We start from the raw sequence: 21607 nt of genomic DNA on the forward strand, positions 1-21607 counted from the left end.
TATGAAGGTCTGAGAAACTGCAGATCTCGGTACAACAATTCCAAAATAAAAAAAAACTAGAACAAAAGATAGAAGATAAGAAGGAATCTAGTGACCTATTGGAAGAAGAGAGACCTTGGAGGTGGAACTAGTAGGAGACACATTCCTCAGGGGAGTATTTATTGGTACAGCAGAAAGGGTCCCCTGTCACTAACTGGTTTTACTATGTCAGCATCCCCCTCATGCCTACTTGCAATATAGGCTTTGAAGGGTTTTTAATGTGAGCTGGCTAATTTAGTCATGTTTGTTTAACTGTGGTCACAATGGGTTCATAGTCACACTACTTTATCCTCATTGGATATTTATATATATGTATTTATTTATTTTTAAATACATGTGACCTGCAGAACTTTGTATTTTTTAAAACTAAAATAGATTTTTTTAAAGTGCTTGCCTTTATGCTTATTTACCACTTGGGCTGCCATTTTTATTGCGTTAATTTGGTGACAATAAAGCAGCATATTTCTCAACTAGGACACTAGAACTAGATGAATCACTGATCTAGATACCACGAGCCAGCCTTAAGCTGGTTTAGATATCTATAAATGTTAGAACATATCTGCACAATAATATGTAAGGGAGGTAAGTGTTTAGGAATTCAGTTTCTAATGAATGCAAAGTAATGTTAGGCTCTGCATATTTTAATTTATTTACTGAATAGGAGAATTTGCTATGATTTTTCATTTTATAAACATGTTCAGACACACGATAAACATATTTTATTCAACACAAAAGCCATGCGGTATCATGAAATACACTAATTGGCCTAGGTTTACAAGACTTTAGATAGACTAGAAAGGGTAAATGTTTTGCAAATTAAGAGTAGTTAAATGTAGTTTTGACATCTCTTGAAAAGCCTGGTGGAATCAGTGTTCCGCAGCCTGTTAGAGACATATGTATATGAGCTTGTGCTATGAGTTATCCAATCACTGTGTAGAACATTGCACGGGCCAGTCAGCGTCACCAGTAAACTTCAAAAATCAAAATGCATATGTGCATATTACAATGGTTACACATGATGTTAGGTGAATGTAATAAACTTTATTATATTAAATGATTCACATTTTAAAGTAACTGCTGTTTTGGCCTCTTGTAATCCAAGTGCAACTGCTCCGACAGCTCAACACCTTCTGACTTCTCACTCCCTGTGAGCGGTATAGCTCCTCAGAAAGAGTTACCCTCTGCCGCTTTCCGCTCACTATTAAGTGTGCTCCAGTAGGTTACTGTAACTTCTATCGTATAGTTGCTAATTTATGTGAAGAGGCTTGTTCTCATTCTGTGTTTATGTGCTGGCGAGGGAGCAATGAGCGATTGCGTGAGATGTCAGCCATGCAAGCGTAGAGATACAGCAGCGCACCTGTATACAGCATAAAAGCGCATAATAGCACAGACGATAGCCATGTAATTGGCAGAACCATCCGCTGGAGCAAGAAGAAGAAAAGAGTGCACATGGCCAGAGGAGGCAAACAGAGGAGGAGGGTTTAGAGGTAAATTTGGGGGGCTTAATTTTAAGACACAAATATTTAGAGGTGATTTTTTTCTGAAGACAGGGAAATCAGTGAAAACCCCCCCAACCCCCCCCCCCCCAATATGCTGAATTGACAAAATAAAGCTGCATTATTCATTGGATCTGTACAACTTAGTGTCCGTGAAGACATAAATGTAGAAAACAATCAGAGACAGAAACAGACATAAGACGGACAAATGTGTCCCTACCTGTATGGCTCCACGCAAGTTAATTCCAGTTTCAATGGCAACATAGTATGACGCTTGCAGAAATGTCCTTTGCAAGAGGAGGGCAAAAAATAGAAGCACAGCTAAGACGTAGGCATTGGCCAGGAATTCTTTTGATGAAATGAAATAAACCCCAAAAAACTTTGTCTGTGAAAGAAGAGAGAGTTATAACAATATCATTTAAATGAGTATAAGCAAGAGCTGTTCATTAGGGTCACTAAGGGCCACCGCCTCAGACATGTTTTCCTGGACACTTATGAGTTATACATGTTGCAGGGTGTGCAGGTAGGAACATGAATTTCAACCCTGGACAGCACACAAATAGTGAAACTGAACAGCGCTATTCATGTTCCTCTCTGCACACCCTGCAGCATGTGTAACTCATAAATGTCCAGGAAAACATGGCCAAGGTGGCCACCCTAGGGTCACTAAATAATAATCTAAATACCTTCATGTGTGCTATCTGGTTACAAGGACATTAAAGGGACAACAAACACTCGGCTAGATTATGAGTTTTGCGTTATGAGTAAAAAAGCAGCGTTAAGCCTCAGAACACTGCTTTTTTACTACCACTGCTATTACGAGTCTTGCAGATTTAGGGGCACTGCACACTTTTATGGCATTACCGCAAATTAACTTACGCAAATTACATATAGTCTTTTTTCTATGGGACTTCCATAGTGGCGGTATTACGAGTTTGTCCTGGGAGGCCAAAAAGTGAGCGGTACACCCTATCCCTTCAAGATTCGTACCGCATTTTAAAGTCAGTAGTTATGAGTTTTACACTACAACGCTGCAGCATAAAACTCATAACTAAAGTGCTAAAAAGTACACTAACACCCATAAACTACCTATTAACCCCTAAACCGAGGCCCTCCCGCATCACAAACACTATAATAAAATTATTAACCCCTCATCTGCTGCTCCCGACATTGCTGCCACTAGAACATATTAACCCCTAAACTGCCATAATCCCGCCTTGCAAACACTAGTTAAATATTATTAACCTCTAATCTGCCACCCCCAACATCGCCGCCACCTACCTAAATTTATTAACCCCTAATCTATTGCCTCCAACATCGCTGCCACTATACTAAGTTTATTAACCCCTAAATCTAAGTCTAACCCTAACCCTAACACCCCCTAACAAATATAATTAAAATAAATCTAAAGAAAACCTACTATTAATAACTAAATAATTCCTATTTAAAACTAAATACCTATAAAATAAACCCTAAGCTAGCTACAATATAACTAATAGTTACATTGTAGCTAGCTTAGGTTTTATTTTTATTTTACAGGCAAGTTTGTATTTATTTTAACTAGGTAGAATAGATACTAAATAGTTATTAACTATTTACTAACTACCTAGCTAAAATAAATACAAATTTACCTGTAAAATAAAACCTAACCTAAGTTACACTAACACCTAACACTACATTACAATTAAATAAATTCCCTAAATTAAATACAATTAAATACATTAAATACAATTACCTAAATTACAAAAAAACACTAATCTACACAAAATAAACAAATTACAAGATATTTAAACTAATTACACCTAATCTAATAGCCCTATTAAAATAAAAAAGCCCCCCAAAATAAAAAAAAACCTAGCCTAAACTAAACTACCAATTGCCCTTAAAAGGGCCTTTTGTGGGGCATTTCCCCAAAGAAATCAGCTCTTTTACCTAAAAAAAAAAATACAAGCAACCCCCCAACAGTAAAACTTCAATCCTATTGGCTGATCCAATCAGCCAATAGGATTGAGCTTGCATTCTATTGGCTGTTCCAATCAGTCAATAAAATGTAAGCTCAATCCTATTGGCTGATTGGATCAGCCAATAGATTTTTTTCAACCTCAATTCCAATCAGCTAATCAGAATCTAAGGGACGCTATCTTGGATGACGTCACTTAAAAAGATATTCATTCTGTAAGAAGACGTCGATTGAAGAGGATGCTCCGCACTGGATGTCTTGAAGATGGAGCCGCTCCACGCCGGATGGATGAAGATAGAAGATGAAGATAGAAGATGCCGTCTGGATGAAGACTTCTGCCCATCTGGAGGACCACTTCTCCCGGCTTCGTTGAGGACTTCTCCCGGCTTCGTTGAGGATGGATGTCAGATCTTCAAAACTGTAAGTGGATCTTCAGGGGTTAGTGTTAGGTTTTTTTAAGTGTTTATTGGGTGAGTTTTATTTTTAGGTTAGAGCTTTGGGCAGCAATGCCCATCCAAATGCCCTTTTCAGGGCAATGGGGAGCTTAGTTTTTTTTAGTTAGGGTTTTATTTGGGGGGTTGGTTGTGTGGGTGGTGGCTTTTACTGTTGGGGGGGTTGTTTGTATTTTTTTTTCCAGGTAATAGAGCAGATTTCTTTGGGGCAATGCCACGCAAAAGGCCCTTTTAAGGGCATTTGGTAGTTTAGTTTAAGGTAGGGTTTTTTTATTTTGGGGGGCTTTTTTATTTTGATAGGGCTATTAGATTAGGTGTAATTAGTTTAAAGATCTTGTAATTTGTTTTTTATTTTCTGTAATTTAGTGGGGGGTTTTGCAATTTAGGTAATTGTATTTAATTTATTTAATTGTATTTAATTTAGGTAATTTATTTAATTGTAATGTAAGGTCAGGTGTTAGTGTAACTTAGGTTAGGTTTTATTTTACAGTTAAATTCGTATTTATTTTAGCTAGGTAGTTAGTAAATAGTTAATTACTATTTAGTAACTATTCTACCTAGTTAAAATAAACACAACCTTGCCTGTAAAATAAAAATAAAACCAAAGCTAGGGGTTAATAATATTTAACTAGTTTTGCGAGGTGGGAGTGCGGCGGTTTAGGGGTTAATATGTATATTATAGTGGCGGCGATGTTCGGAGCGGCAGATTAGGGGTTAATAAGTATAATGCAGGTGTCGACGATGTCGGGGGCGGCAGATTAGGAGTTATTAAGTGTAAGGTTAGGGGTGTTTAGACTCGGGGTTCATGTTAGGGTGTTAGGTGTAAACATAAATGTAGTTTGCCCAAAGGAATCAATGGGGCTGCATTACAGAGTTTTACACTGCTTTTTTGCAGGTGTTAGACTTTTTCTCAGCCGGCTCTTCCCATTGATGTCTATGGGGAAATCGTGCATGAGCACGTACCACCAGCTCACCGCTGACTTAAAGGGACAGTCTAAGCCAAAATAAACTTTCATGATTCAGATAGAGCATGTAATTTTAAACAATTTTCCAATTTACTTTTAGCACCAATTTTGCTTTGTTCTCTTGGTATTCTTAGTTGAAAGCTTAACCTAGGAGGTTCATATGCTAATTTCGTAGACCTTGAAGCCCACCTCTTTCAGATTGCATTTTAACAGTTTTTCACCACTAGAGGGTGTTAGTTCACGTATTTCATATAGATAACACTGTGCTCGTGCACGAGACGTTATCTGGGAGCAGGCACTGATTGGCTAGACTGCAAGTCTGTCAAAAGAACTGAAAAAAGGGGCAGTTTGCAGAGGCTTAGATACAAGATAATCACAGAGGTTAAAAGTATATTATTATAAACGTGTTAGTTATGCAAAACTGGGAAATGGGTAATAAAGGGATTATCTATCTTTTAAAACAATAAAAATTCTGGTGTAGACTGTCCCTTTAAGCAGCGTGTTTATTGGAGTGCGGTATGAAGCACAATTTTGCTCTACGCTCACTTCTTGCCTTTTAACGCCGGGTTTGTAAAAACCTGTAATACCAAAGCTGTAGGTAAGTGAGCGGTGACAATAACGTGCAAGTTAGTACCGCACCCCTCATAACGCAAAACTCGTAATCTAGCCAAATATTTGTAATATAATATGATTTATATGAGTAGTAAAACACTTTTCAGTATACTTTCATAATTTATTTTGCCTTGTTTTCCTGTAAATTACCTCTAAAAATTGTGTGTTTTTTTTACTTATCATAACTGGAAATGCACACAGCAGACTTCACAACCCTGCCATATATATTTGTTTTTTTCTAAAAGAGGTTATTTGACAATGCATTTTTTGTTAACATTATAATTGTGGCTAAACTAATTCGTATACAAATATACTATATATATATATATATATATATATATATATATATATATATATATATATACACACACACATATGAATAAATGCCTTTCTATGGATCCCTATGTAAAAGCCCGTTTTTTTAACACCTGATATCTCGTATCTTTGAGCCCTTATAACTTTTTGTGCAATATTTTTTTATAAATATATCAGACAGTGTTAATATGAGTGTTACTGTACTGTTACATTTATTTTTTATGTATTTTTTGACACTTTTTGTTATTTAACCAGAGGTCTGAGGTTGCAGTGTTTACTTGTGAGTAAAATGTGATTATAATATTAAGGTTATTTAACGTGCGCCAGAGAGATTTGTGCTCCAACTGTAATCTAGCCCATATTGCTTATTCTAAAATATTGTCAAATAGTCATCACTGATGTAAATTATAGCATATTTTAAACTTTAAGGCTTTATTGTACACAATCATTTACTTCTGGTTAGTTTCAAAATCAAAAGTAACATCTATAACTTAACCTTTTTCCTCTTTGTATAATATCTGCTTTGAATAGAAAATATAAATAAGTAGCTGTTTTATTTTAATACATTTAATCAGCAACAACTAGTTAACCAGTGACTTTCCTGCACATATTTCTGAGATAACTCACTTTATACTATCGCTCTTGTAACAAAGTTATTTAAACATTCTGCGCAAGTAAAATCCAAGCACATATTCTCATGCATCTGAACCAGCTTATGTATTTTATAGAGGAATAACAAACAGTCTATCACATCAGCTGTAACCAAGTGACTGCTGAATGCAGCTGTGGGAAGACATAGCTAGATAGTACAAACATGACTCAGCTGTGTCCTATTAAAGATATAGCTCAAATTTGTTAGAACCACCTAAGTTCCTGTGAGTCGACCAAGTTATGTTCCTGTGAGCCGACCATGCTAAGTTCCTGGGAGCTGACCATGCTAAATTCCTGGAAACCGACCATGTTAGGTTTTTGGGAGCCGACCACGCTAAGTTCCTGGGAGCTGACCACCTAAGTTCCTGGGAGCCAACCATGCTAAGTTCCTGGGTGATGACCATACTAAGTTCCTGGGAGCCGACCATGCTAAAGTCCTGGAAACTGACCACGTTAAGTTCCTGGGAGCCGACTATGCTAAAGTCCTGGAAACTGACCACGTTAAATTCCTGGGAGTCGACCACACTAAGTTCCTGGGAGCTGACCACCTAAGTTCCTGGAAGCCAACCATGCTAAGTTCCTGGGTGCTGAGCATGCTAAGTTCCTGGGAGTCAACCATGCTAAAGTCCTGGAAACCGACCACCTAAGTTCCTGTGAGCCGACCACGTTATGTTCCTGGGAGCCGACCATGCTAAGTTCCTGGGAGCTGACCATGCTAAATTCCTGGAAACCGACCATGTTAGGTTTTTGGGAGCCGACCACACTAAGTTCCTGGGAGCTGACCACCTAAGTTCCTGGGAGCCAACCATGCTAAGTTCCTGGGTGATGACCATACTAAATTCCTGGGAGCCAACCATGCTAAAGTCCTGGAAACCGACCACGTTAAGTTCCTGGGTGCCGACTATGCTAAAGTCCTGGAAACTGACCATGTTAAGTTCCTGGGAGCCAACCACGCTAAGTTACTGGGTGCTGACTATGCTAAGTTCCTGGGCGCTGACCATGCTAAATGCCTGGGAACTGACTATGCTAAAGTCCTGGAAACTGACCATGTTAGGTTTTTGGGAGCCGACCACACTAAGTTCCTGGGAGCTGACCACCTAAGTTCCTGGGAGCCAACCATGCTAAGTTCCTGGGTGATGACCATACTAAGTTCCTGGGAGCCGACCATGCTAAAGTCCTGGAAACCGACCACATTAAGTTCCTGGGAGCCAACTATGCTAAAGTCCTGGAAACTGACCATGTTAAGTTCCTGGGAGCTGACTATGCTAAAGTCCTGGAAACTGACCATGTTAAGTTCCTGGGAGCCGACCACGCTAAGTTCCTGGGAGCTGACCATCTAAGTTCCTGGAGCCAACCATGCTAAGTTCCTGGGTGATGACCATGGTAAGTTCCTGGGAGCTGACCATGCTAAAGTCCTGGAAACCGACCACGTTAAGTTCCTGGGAGCTGACTATGCTAAAGTCCTGGAAACTGACCATGTTAAGTTCCTGGGAGCCGACCACGCTAAGTTCCTGGGAGCTGACCATCTAAGTTCCTGGAGCCAACCATGCTAAGGTCCTGGGTGCTGAGCATGCTAAGTTCCTGGGAGCCAACCATGCTAAAGTCCTGGAAACTTACCTTGTTAAGTTCCTGGGAGCTGACTATGCTAAAGTCCTGGAAAATGACCATGTTAAGTTCCTGGGAGCCAACCACGCTAAGTTACTGGGAGCTGACTATGCTAAGTTCCTGGGAGCTGACCATGCTAAATTCCTGGGAACTAACCATGCTAAAGTCCTGGAAACCGACCATGTTAGGTTTTTGGGAGCCGACCACGCTAAGTTCCTGGGAGCTGACCATCTAAGTTCCTGGAGCCAACCATGCTAAGGTCCTGGGTGCTGAGCATGCTAAGTTCCTGGGAGCCAACCATGCTAAAGTCCTGGAAAATGACCATGTTAAGTTCCTGGGAGCCAACCACGCTAAGTTCCTGGGAGCCAACCATGCTAAAGTCCTGGAAAATTACCTTGTTAAGTTCCTGGGAGCTGACTATGCTAAAGTCCTGGAAAATGACCATGTTAAGTTCCTGGGAGCTGACTATGCTAAGTTCCTGGGAGCTGACCATGCTAAATTCCTGGGAACTAACCATGCTAAAGTCCTGGAAACCGACCATGTTAGGTTTTTGGGAGCCGACCACGCTAAGTTCCTGGGAGCTGACCACCTAAGTTCCTGGGAGCCAACCATGCTAAGTTCCTGGGTGATGACCATACTAAGTTCCTGGGAGCCGACCATGCTAAAGTCCTGGAAACCGACCACATTAAGTTCCTGGGAGCCAACTATGCTAAAGTCCTGGAAACTGACCATGTTAAGTTCCTGGGAGTCGACCATGCTAAGTTCTTGGGAGCTGACCACCTATGTTCCTGGGAGTCAACCATGCTAAGTTCCTGGGAGCTGACCACCTATGTTCCTGGGAGCCAACCATGCTAAGTTCCTGGGTGATGACCATGCTAAGTTCCTGGGAGCCAACCATGCTAAAGTCCTGGAAACCGACCACGTTAAGTTCCTGGGAGCTGACTATGCTAAAGTCCTGGAAACTGACCATGTTAAGTTCCTGGGAGCCAACCACGCTAAGTTCCTGGGAGCTGACCATGCTAAGGTCCTGGGAGCTAACCACGCTAAGTTCCTGGGAGCTGACCATGCTAAATTTCTGGGAGCCGACCATGCTAAAGTCCTGGAAACCGACCACGTTAAGTTCCTGGGATCCGACCATGCTAAGTTCCTGAGAGCTGACCACCTAAGTTCCTGGGAGCCAACCATGCTAGGTTCCTGGGTGATGACCATGGTAAGTTCCTGGGAGCCGACCATGCTAAAGTCCTGGAAACCGACCACGTTAAGTTCCTGGGAGCCGACTATGCTAAAGTCATGGAAACTGACCATAATAAGTTCCTGGGAGCCGACCACGCTAAGTTCCTGGGAGCTGACCATCTAAGTTCCTGGGAGCCAACCATGCTAAGGTCCTGGGTGATGACCATGCTATGTTCCTGGAAGTCGACCATGCTAAAGTCCTGGAAACCGACCACGTTAAGTTCCTGGGAACTGACTATGCAAAAGTCCTGGAAACTGACCACGTTAAATTCCTGGGAGCCGACCATGCTAAGTTCCTGGGGGCTGACCACGCTATGTTCCTGGGAGCTAACCACCCTTAGTTCCTGGGAGCTAACCATGCTAAGTTTCTGGGAGCCTGACCACACTAAGTTCCTGGGGGCCTGACCACGCTAAGTTCCTGGGAGCCGACCACGCTAAGCTCCTAGGAGCCGACCACCCTAAGTTCCTGAGAGCCGACCACACTAAGTTCCTGGGAGCTTACCACGCTAAGCTCCTGGGATCTGACCACCCTAAGTTCCTGGGAGCTGACCACGCTAAGTTCCTGGGTGTTGACCACGCTAAGTTCCTGGGAGCCGAGCATGCTATGTTTTTGGGAGCCGACCATGCTAAGTTCCTGGGAGCCGACCACGCTAAGTTACTGGGAGCCGACCATGCTAAGTTCCTGGGAGCCAACCACGCTAAGTTTCTGGGAGCCAACAAAGCTAAGTTTCTGGGAGCTTACCATGCTAAGTTCCTTGGAGCAGACCAAAACCATGCTAAGTTCCTGGGAGCTGACCATGCTAAGTTCCTGGGAGCAGACTAAGCTAAGTTCCTGGGAGCTGACCATGCTTAGTTCCTGGGAGCCGACGATGCTAAAGTCCTGTTAGCCGACCACACTAAGTTCCTGGGAGCCGACCATGCTAAGTTCCTGGGAGCCGACCAAGCTAAGTTCCTGGGAATCGACCACTCTAAAGTCCTGGGAGCCGACTATGCTAAGGTCCTGGGAGCTGATGCGCTAAGTTCCTGGGAGCTGACCATGCTAAGTTCCTGGAAGCCGACTACGCTAAGTTTCTAGGGGCCGACCACGCTAAGTTCCTGAGAGCTGACCATGCTGACCAAGTTTTGATCGGGCTGATTGCTGTCCTCAGAGGTGGCAGACAAGTTAAGGAGCAGCAGCCTGAATGCTCGCTTGGAAACAGATTAATACGGGGGTTGATAAATTGGCCCCTTAGTTTAATTTTAACAACAGCTTCCCTGTTACGCCGTGCCTCTCCTTCTCTGTTGCACCGCTCTGTTGCTATGGCTGTTGCCATGGATGCAGCAGTTGCCGTGAGCATGCGGTGATGACGTCATCGCTGCATGTCAATTCCCCTCTGTTGCCGATTGGATCCTCAGAGTCTCCTTGGCATGAATCAGTGACTATGTAAGTACCTGCTTAACTTTTACACATTGCCCAAGTATAGTGCTCCTGGGTGCTATTTACCTTAATTGCAGGACTTTGCCTGTCTGACCACTCTGTTGCTTAACTCTTGAACTGCTGTATACCTTGTTGCTGGATTTTGCCCACCTGACCACTCTGTTGCTTAACCCCTGAACTGCTGGATACCTGCTGAACTTTGCCTGTCTGACCACTCTGCTGTTTAACCCCTGACCTGCTGGATTGCCTTATTGTTGTCGAACCTTGCCTGTCTCTAACCTCTTTGCTGTTTTTTCCTGTACTGCTGATTTTAAGGACTGCCCTGTTTTCTGTGAGTACTACTTACCTCATTTTACTTCTCATTCTGTTCTAGGATATTTCCTTATCCTTCACTTGATGCTGGGATAAGAGGTCTACTGGCCAAGTTTGGTCTAATAGAGAAATATCCCACAAGCATTACATTATACTTGGGCCATGGACCCAAATGAGGTAGCTAGAGCAACTTCTCTTCAGGGACAAATGCTGGGAACCCACACCTCACACCTGCAAAGCCTGGATTCCAAGTTGGAGAATATTACTACTATGCTCTCCTCACTTGTTGCAGAGACAAAAAGCTGCTCCTGTTGCCACACAGCCTGTCCCTGCTAGTACCGCAACCTCCTCCCCTGCTTCTGGTAGCATACCCCAGATACCGTTGCCTGACAAGTTTGATGGCACTACCAAATGTAGGGGTTTTCTCAACCAATGCAGACTGCATTTTCGCAATGACCCTCATATCTTCCAGTCTCATCAGTCAAAGGTTACATTTATTATTTCTTTATTGAAAGACAAGGCCCTAGCCTGGGTCTCTCCCCTTTTGCAACAGAGTGCCTAACTCCTGAACGATGTTGATACTTTCATTTCTGCATTATCTTCCGCATTTGGGACTTCTGGTCGCACTTCTGCTGCAGAGTACTCTCTCTTGGATCTCCGCCAGAGCAATAGATCTGTAGCACAAAATGCCATTGAATTCCGCACCTTAGCACTTGAGACCAGTTGGGATTGCAGTGCTCTCAAGGTGGCCTTCTGGAGAGGCCTGCATGACTGCATCAAGGATGAGCTCACTTATCGTGATGTTCCCTCTTCCCTGGATGATTTTATAGCACTCTGCATCAGTCTGGATTCACACTTTCAGTAAAGACAAGCTGAGAGAGAGAGAACTCACAGAATCCTTCCCTCTTATCCTTCTACCTGTCCAGCCAGTAGACTGCCCTCTACTCTTCCAGCACCTCCTTTTTACCCTCTAAAGACGTACCTATGGATCTCTCTTCCCTTAAGTCCTCAGAATCAGAAAGACAGAGAAGAAGGAGATTAAGACTTGCTTCTATTGTGGTTCCAATCCACACCAACTTAAGAATTGTGATATACTGCCGAGAAAAGTCAAAGCTTAAAGGATGAAAATGGAGTACCTCTAAGCATGGCCACAACTAATTCTCACTCTTCTCGGATATTGGTACCTGTTACTCTCACCTTTCTTCAGAACTCTGTCCACGCTCAGGCCTTTATTGATTCTGGGGCAGGCGGACATTTTCTAGATCACCATTTTATGATTCACGCAGGGTTGTCTCTTCTCCAGAAAAAAACAATGTCTAAAAATAGCCACTCTGGATGGCACTCCCCTTGGATCAGGTTTAATCCATTTTGAATCAGCACCCCTAACCATGACTGTGGGGGTCCTACATTCTGAACACTTGCACTTTGATATCATTCATTCTCCTGCACAGTCACTTATTCTTTGTCTTCCTTGGCTACGTAAACACAATCCTCAGTTCGACTGGACTGAGGGACAGTTGGCCTCCTGGGGTAAATCCTGTTTTCACTCCTGCCTTGCTAAGGTTACTCCACTTCAACACATTCCTATAGCCAGCCTTCTGACCCCTTCTAACCTTCCCTCAGTATATGCAGACTTTATGGATGTCTTTGAAAAGAAAGCAGCTGATGTGTTACCACCTCACCGCTCTTACAACTGCAAAATGTACTTCTTTCCTGGAGCCCCACTTTCTAAAGGAAGGACTTATCCACTGTCCAAAACTGAAGCCAAAGCCATGGAAGAATATATCTAATAGAATTTAGCTAAAGGCTTCATTCGCCAATTCTCCTCTCCTCACGGGGTTGGGTTCTTTATTGTCGGAAAAAAGGATGGTGGTCTGAGACCCTGTTTCGACTACAGAGCCCTAAACAACATAACGATCAAGAAACGTTATCCTATTCCCTTGATCACTGAATTATATGATTCAAAATCATATAAAAAAAATTCCAAAATGCTTGCTACAAAATTGGATCTTTGTGGGGCGTACAATCTCATGAGATCTGCCATCAACATGAGATCAGGGCATTATGAGTACCTTGTAATGCCTTTTGGGCTGTGCAATGCCCCTGCTGTCTTATAATCATTCGTCAATGATGTCTTCCGTGACCTCCTTAATCGTACTGCTATCGTCTATCTGGATGACATCCTCATATTCTCCACCACCCAGGAAGAGCATCATGAGCATGTGAAACAGGTGCTTCTTCATCTAAGAAACAATTCTCTGGTAGCCAAATTGTAGAAAACATAATTTATGCTTACCTGATAAATGTATTTCTCTTGTGGTGTATCCAGTCCACGGATCATCCTTTACTTGTGGGATATTCTCCTTCCCAACAGGAAGTTGCAAGAGGATCACCAACAGCAGAGCTGCTATATAGCTCCTCCCCTAACTGCCATATCCAGTCATTCGACCGAAGACAAGCAAGAGAAAGGAGAAACCATAGGGTGCAGTGGTGACTGTAGTTTACAGTTAAAAAATACCTGCCTTAAAATGACAGGGTGGGCCGTGGACTGGATACACCTTACAAGAGAAATAAATGTATCAGTTAAGCATAAATTATGTTTTCTCTTGTAAGGTGTATCCAGTCCACGGATCAGCCATTACTTGTGGGATACCAATACCAAAGCTAACGTACACGGATGAAGGGAGGAACAAGGCAGGTACTTAAATGGAAGGTACCACTGCCTGTAAAACCTTTCTCCCAAAAATAGCCTCAGAAGAAGCAAAAGTATCAAATTTATAGAATTTTGAAAAAGTATGAAGCGAAGACCAAGTCGCCGCCTTGCAAATCTGTTCAACAGAAGCCTCATTTTTAAAGGCCCATGTGGAAGCCACAGCTCTAGTAGAATGAGCTGTAATCCTTTCAGGAGGCTGCTGGCAAGCAGTCTCATAAGCTAAGGGTATTATACTTCTCAGCCAAAGCGAAAGAAAAGTTGCCGAAGCCTTTTGGCCTTTCCTCTGTCTAGAGTAGACAACAAACAAAGCATATGTTTGACGAAAATCTTTAGTAGCTTGTAAATAACACTTTAAAGCATGAACCACGTCAAGATTGTGTAATAGATGTTCCTTCTTTGAAGAAGGATTAGGACACAATGACGGAACAACAATCTCCTGATTGATATTCTTATTAGATACCACCTTAGGTAAAAACCCAGGTTTGGTACGCAAAACTACCTTATCTGCATGGAAGATCAGATAAGGGGAATCATATTGTAAGGCAGATAACTCGGAAACTCTACGAGCCGAGGAAATAGCTACCAAAAATAGAACTTTCCAAGATAAAAGTTTGATATCTATGGAATGAAGAGGTTCAAACGGAACCCCTTGAAGAACTTTAAGAACCAAATTTAAACTCCATGGCGGAGCAACAGGTTAGACAGTGTATTATCCATGACCGCCGCCATGTCTTGTAAAGTAAACGCTATGGGCGCCCTAGATGTACTTGGCGCCATTTGAGCGTGAGTCCCTTGAGCGGGAGTCAAAGGGTCTGACACGTGGGGCGAGTTAGTCGGCATAACTTCCCCCTCGTCAGATTCCTCTGGTGATAAATTTTTTAAAGACAGAATATGGTCTTTATTACTTAAAGTGAAATCAGTACATTTGGTACACATTCTAAGAGGGGGTTCCACCATGGCTTCTAAACATAATGAACAAGGACTTTCCTCTATGTCAGACATGTTTAAACAAACTAGCAATGAGACCAGCAAGCTTGGAAAACACTTTAAAGCAAGTTAACAAGCAAAAAATAAAAACGGTACTGTGCCTTTAAGAAAAATAAAAAAGGTCAGAATGTGAAAAACAGTGAAAAAAGGCAGTAAATCAAACGAAATTTTTACAGTGTGTATAATAAGCTAACAGAGCATTGCACCCACTTGCAAATGGATAATTAACCCCTTAATTTAAAAAAAAACGGATAAAAAAAAAAACGGTATAGACGTTTTTTAACAGTCACAACAAACTGCCACAGCTCTGCTGTGGCCCTACCTTCCCAAACAAATGACTTTGGAAAGCCTAAGAGCCCTTTAGAGATGTCCTAGAGCATTCAGGGGACTCCTTGAGGAAAGCTGGATATCTCAGTTTGTAAAAGTTACTGTGCAATTAAGCGCTAAATTAGGCCCCTCCCACTCATGTCTAAACAGTGGAAAGCCTAAGAAAACTGTTTCTATGCAAATTTAAGCCAGCCATGTGGAAAAAAACTAGGCCCCAATAAAGTTTTATCACCAGAACATATATGAAAACGTTTAAACACTTCCAGCAAACGTTTTATATAACAGGAATTGAAAATGTATAAGAGTATTACCTCTGACATTAAGCATGATACCAGTTGCTATTAAATCACTGTATTCAGGCTTACCTTACATAAATCTGGTATCAGCAGCATTTTATAGCATTTACATCTCTAGAATAAAAATTTAACTGCACATACTTCATAGCAGGATAACCTGCACGCCATTCCCCAGCTGAAGTTACCTCTCTCTTCAGTTATGTGTGAGAACAGCAATGGATCTTAGTTACAACCTGCTAAAATCATAGAAATCACAGGCAGATTCTTCTTCTATTTCTGCCTGGGACAAAAATAGTACAACTCCGGTACCATTTAAAAATAACAAACTTTTGATTGAAGAAAAAAACAACTACGTTTCACCACTTCTCTCTTACTACTTCCATGCTTGTCGAGAGTTGCAAGAGAATGACTGGATATGGCAGTTAGGGGAGGAGCTATATAGCAGCTCTGCTGTGGGTGATCCTCTTGCAACTTCCTGTTGGGAAGGAGAATATCCCACAAGTAATGGATGATCCATGGACTGGATACACCTTACAAGAGAAATGTGAATTTGATCAAGTCCGAATTCAATTTCTTGGATATATCATCTCAAAAGAAGGTTTTGCCATGGATCCAACTAAGCTAACAGCAGTTCTGGAATGGACTCAGCCCACTACATTGAAGGAGTTACAGAGATTCTTTGGATTTTCCAACTATTATCGCAAGTTTATAAAGAATTTCTCCAAGATTGTTGCTCCACTCACTGAGCTGACTAAACAAAACAGAGACTGTAAAAATTGGCCTTCAGTAATTGTGGATGTTTTTTCTTATCTGAAAATGACCTTTTGTACTGCTCCTGTGCTACATCATACTGATTTACAGTTCACCTTAGAAAATTGATGCCTCTGAAATAGGAGCTGGTGCAGTCTTAACCCAAAGCGACCCTTCAATCTCCAAAATGCATCCTGTGGCCTTTTTCTCTAAGTGGGTCTTTCCTGCAGAGAGGAATTACAATGTGGGAAATCGTGAACTTCTGGCCATTAAGATGGCTCTTACTGAATGGCGTCACTGGCTAGAGCGTACTACCAACCTCATTCAGATACTCACGGATCACAAGAACCGGACGTACTTAGAGACTGCCCATCGCCTCAATCTTCGACAGGCTAGGTGGGTCTTATTCTTTTCCTGTTTTAACTTTATAGTCTCTTACCTTCCTGGGACCAAGAATAAAAAGGTCCTGTCAGTTTTCTCAGTCTAATTACTCTTCTGAAGCTCCTATTGAACACACCATTCCTCCTTCCTGTGTGGTTGCTCAGCTTAACACCTCTCTTCTTCAAAGACTGCAACGTGCCCAGTCAAGAAAAGCTTCTGAAGCCCCTGCGGCTCTTAAGATCCTTTATGTTCCTCCTAACCTGCACTCTCCTGTGCTATCCTGGGCTCATGACAGCAAGCTATCTGGTCATCCTGGTTTGACAAGAACCTTTAAACTCCTTTCCCAACACATATGGTGGCCTAAAATGAAGTTGGACTCTCAGGATTATGTCAAGGCTTGTCAAACTTGTGCTGTTAATAAGACTCCCCATTCCCTACCTCATGGCCTACTTCAACCATTGTCCATACTTAAACAACCATGGACACACATAACCATGGATTTTGTTGTAGACCTCCCTCATTCTGACTATCATACTGCCATATGGGTTGTGGTGGATAGATTCTCCAAACCGGCTCATTTTGTACCTTTACCTAAGTTACGTAGAGCCCAAGAGTTGTCGACTCTTTTCCTGTTAAACGTGGTATGACTCCATGGTATACCTATAAATATTGCCTCTGACAGAGGACCTCAATTTGTTTCTACCTTTTGGAGAAGCTTTTTCAAATTGCTTGGAATGACGGTTTCTTTGGCCTCTGGTTATCACCCCCAGACTAACGGGCAGATGGAAGGAACTAACCAGGATCTTGAAGCTTATCTCAGAACATATGTCAATTCACAGCATACTAATTGGTCTGGGTTGTTACCCCTAGCTGAACTGGCAAAGAACACTCATTGGCATTCTTCTCTATGATGCTCTCCTTTCCAGGCCGCAGCTGGTTCTCAACCTTGTGTTTTTCCTCTTTCTCCTCAATCTACAGGAGGAGTCCCTGCTGCAGAAGGTCACTTCACTGATCTCACTACCCAATGGCAACGAATACGCTCTCAGTTACAATCAACTGTCTCCAGATACAAGAGGTTTGCTGATCATCATCGAGCTATCATTCGTGCCTTTTCTACAGGTGATCATGTCTGGGTCTCTACCCAGACATGTCAACCTTGTCACAAAGTAGGGCCTTGGTATATTGGTCCTTATAAAGTCCTCAAAAGACTTTCTCCTGTTGCCTACAGAGTTTCCTTGCCTAAGACTTTACACATTTACCCAGTTTTTCACATCTCCTTGCTCAAAACCTACATTATGAATAGGTATACTCAACTCAGACATCCTCCTCCTCCACTCCTGATTCATGGCGAACCAGAGTATGAGGTTGCCAAAATCCTGGACACCAGAATCAAGTGCAGGCAAATCCAATACCTTGTGCACTGGAAGGGTTACTCTGTGGTGGAGCGTTCCTGGGTCCCTGGCCATGATGTGCATGCTCCATCTTTGGTCTCCAGGTTCCATGCTGCTTACCCTTTGAAGCTGACTCTGTCACGCTATGCCACTCCTACTCTGTTGCTATGGCTGTTGCCATGGACGCGGCGGTTGCTGTGAGCATGCAGCGATGACGTTATCGCCGCACATCAATTCCCCTCTGTTGCTGGTTGGATTCTCAGAGTCTCCTTGGCATGAATCGGCGCCTATGTAAGTACCTGCTTAACTTTTACACATTGCCCAAGTATAGGACTTACTCTGTCTGCTCCTGGGTGCTATTTTCTACTGTTGCTTGAGAACCTTATCATTGCTGGACTTTGCCTGTCTGACCACTCTGTTGCTTAACTCCTGAACTGCTGGATACCTTGTTGCTGGACTTTGCCTACCTGACCACTCTGTTGCTTAACCCCTGAACTGCTGGATATCCTGTTGCTGGACTTTACCTGTCTGACAACTCTGCTGTTTAACCCCTGAAATGCTGGATACCTTGTTGCTGAACTTTGCTTGTCTGACCACTTTGCTGTTTAACCCCTGGCCTGCTGGATTGCTTTATTGTTGCTGAACCTTGCCTGTCTCTGATCCCTTTGCTCTTTTTTCCTGTACTGCTGATTTTAAGGACTGCTCTGTTTTCTGTGAGTACTACTTACCTAATTTTATACTTCTCATTCTGTTCTGGGATATTTGCTTATCCTTCACTTGACGCTGGGATAGGAAGTCTACTGGCCAAATTTGGTCTGATAGGGAAATATCCCACGAGCATTACACTTCCGAACTCCTGCCTCCCACCCCTCCAATCTATTATGAATGCATTGCCTAGACTGATACACACACACCTCTGGGAGCTAGCTGCTGATTGGTGGCTGCACATAAATGCTTCTTGTCATTGGCTCATTTGTTGTGTTCAGCTAGCTCCCAGTAGTGCATCTCTGCTCTTTAAACAAATTATACCAAAAGAATTAATAGAAGTATATTGGAAAGTTGTTAAAAAGTGTACGCTCTAATAAAATCATAAAACAAAAGTGTTGGGTTTTATGTTCATTTAACTTATATGAATTTATGGAATTTGTGTAATAAACACTTTCATATTATTTGGCTTTTTTTTAGTATTTTTTATGGGGGGGGGGGGGTTTCATTTAATTATACATTTATTCAACATTAATGTTACATCCAAAAACTTAAAGTGATGTAACATAAATGTAGCCATTAAATGTAGCCACAAGTTAGCAAGCGCTACTCAGGTGCTGAACCAAAAATGGGATGTAGGAATAGGAGTAAATTAGAAAGTTGCTTAAAATTGCATGCTCTATCTGAATCATGAAATAAAAAAACTGGGTTTCATATTCCTTAAAAGGGACAGTCTACTATAGAATTTGTATTGTTTTAAAAGATAGATAATCCCTTTATTACTCATTCCCCAGTTTTGCATAACCAACACAGTTATATTAATACACTTTTTACCTCTGTAATTACCTTGTATCTAAGTCTCTTCTGACAGCCCCCTGATCATATAATTTTTATTTATTATCTCAAAATTAATTAAACAAAGATAATGATAATGAAATCCACTTATCATAAAAAAGACAGGGAATCAAGCACTCTTTTAACCTTTTATTTATATAGCTATGAAGTTTTTGCAATGCCATTTATCAATGCAAAAATCAAATATAGAGACACTCTCTCACAGCAAAAATTATAACTCTCTGAGCCCTGAGGAAGTCCTGAGTGATTCAAGGGATGAAACACGTGTTGGCTTGATTATGTGATGTCACACACGCTGTGCATGGCTGGTTTTGTGGAGGTTTCTTTAATTTCCAGTTGCTCCATGAGGAATTCCAGATGGCTTTAAAGTCCTTGACGTAACCCCAGCAGCTAGGTATGTGAGTGGTGATATTCATTACCGTTGTGTGCAATTGAAATGGGAAGGATCACCAACATTAAATCTGTGGGTTGTTACTTTTGAATACGTAAAATCTTTGCTACTTTGTTGCAAACTGCACCTGCTGCTTCTGATGACAAGCTTCCAGTCCCTACCTGCAATTTGCATTCACTTTTGAACATTTGCGTGCTGGATTCTATGTTTATAACAGCCTCATAATTGCCTGTGTCTTTTGGAAACTCTTGCAATATGACCAGTTAAGAAAAGGAACTTATTCCTGGAAACAACACTGCTACTTTGAGCATACACTGGGATTGTATCTCAATTATTTGGTTCATGGACAGAACCATGTTTAAAACCACTACTTGTTTACATCCACATGATCACCGTTGCCTTGTTCATGAAAAAAAATGTTCTGCATGTTTATTTTATAGCAAATAGTTTAAAAATAATTGTGTTTATTATATATGCATATTGTTGCATTAACCCTGAATGCTTTTTGTGGGTTAAAGGTATTCATAGTGGTTACACTCCACATTAAAGGGATAATACAAAACTGCATAGATCCTATTGTTATCCATGACAGCTATTCCCTTCCACAGAGTTGGGGCTGCCCTCTGGTAAGGTGTTGCAAGTTTTTGATTTTTCCTTTCAGCACTGATCTCCCATTGACTATAACTATTTTTATTGAAGCATGGTTTTCTGTTTTCACTGTACATGTTCTCACCAAATGTTTTTTATAACAATAATGTTAGCTGATGCATAGTTTATGCTGTGAGAGAGTGTCTCTATATTTGATATTTGCATCGATAAATTGCATTGCAAAAACCTTATAGCTATATAAATAAAAGGTTAAAAGAGTGCTTGATTCCCTGTCTTTTTTATGATAAGTGGATTTCATTATCATTATCTTTCTTTAATTAATTTTGATATACATTTCATATGGGTCTGCACCATTCCCTATAAAGAGGAAAATTCATATCTTGTTTCAGTGATTATAATTTAAAATTCCCCTCTTCCATTTGCATATTTTATTTATTATCTATTGACTTTCATTTTAGCCAATTAGTGCAGTGTTGTGCTAACTCTTAAAATAACTCCATAGGCGTGAGCACAATATTATCTATATAACCCACATGAACTAGCAGTCTCCTGTTGTGAAAAGCAAATACAAAAAGAATGTGATATGAGGCTATCTGTAGTGGCTTAGAAACAGGCAGAAATTTAGAGGTTTAAATGTTATAAAGTAAATGAATCTAACAATGTTGGTTGTGCAAAGCTGTGGGGAATGGGTATAAATGAATCTAACAATGTTGGTTGTGCAAAGCTGGGGAATGGGTAGTAATGGCGTTATCTATCTTTTTAAACAATACAAATGTAAGTGTAGACTGTCCCTTTAACTGTCATTATTAACTAACATTCAAAAGTTCCTATTTTATTTTAACACACTTAACAGTTATGATCAAAACAATATTTTTTACTTTTTTCATATTTTTACTGGACATACATAATGTTTGCTAAAACTGAGCAAGTGCAAAATCTTTATGAAGTGCTAATTACGCCAAAATGAGTTTTCTAGACAATACAGCTGTTTAATTAATTAAAAAAGAATATTGTTGAAAGCTATTTTCAAAATGATTGTAATACCATTAATGAGGAGTCTCAAGCAGAAGTATACTATGGCCTCTATTTATCAAGGTCTGGCGGACCTGATCCGACAGTGCGAATCAGGCCCGCCAGACCTCGCT

The 21607-nt window shown here is 41.3% G+C and overlaps 1 protein-coding gene across 5 annotated transcripts in view; it reads right to left on the reverse strand.

Moving 5' to 3' along the window:
* The window catches only part of ABCC8 (ATP binding cassette subfamily C member 8), a 594664-nt gene that overhangs the window by 390937 nt on the left and 182120 nt on the right, over positions 1-21607 (reverse strand). For all 5 annotated transcript variants that reach the window (XM_053720647.1, XM_053720648.1, XM_053720646.1 and 2 more), the window contains exon 7: positions 1756-1920. In XM_053720647.1, coding sequence (XP_053576622.1) covers positions 1756-1920 — 165 coding nt within the window. The remainder of the gene's footprint in view (positions 1-1755; positions 1921-21607) is intronic.

The sequence above is a fragment of the Bombina bombina genome, chromosome 7 (genome assembly GCF_027579735.1).
Source record: "Bombina bombina isolate aBomBom1 chromosome 7, aBomBom1.pri, whole genome shotgun sequence".
In the NCBI taxonomy this organism is placed as follows: domain Eukaryota; kingdom Metazoa; phylum Chordata; class Amphibia; order Anura; family Bombinatoridae; genus Bombina; species Bombina bombina.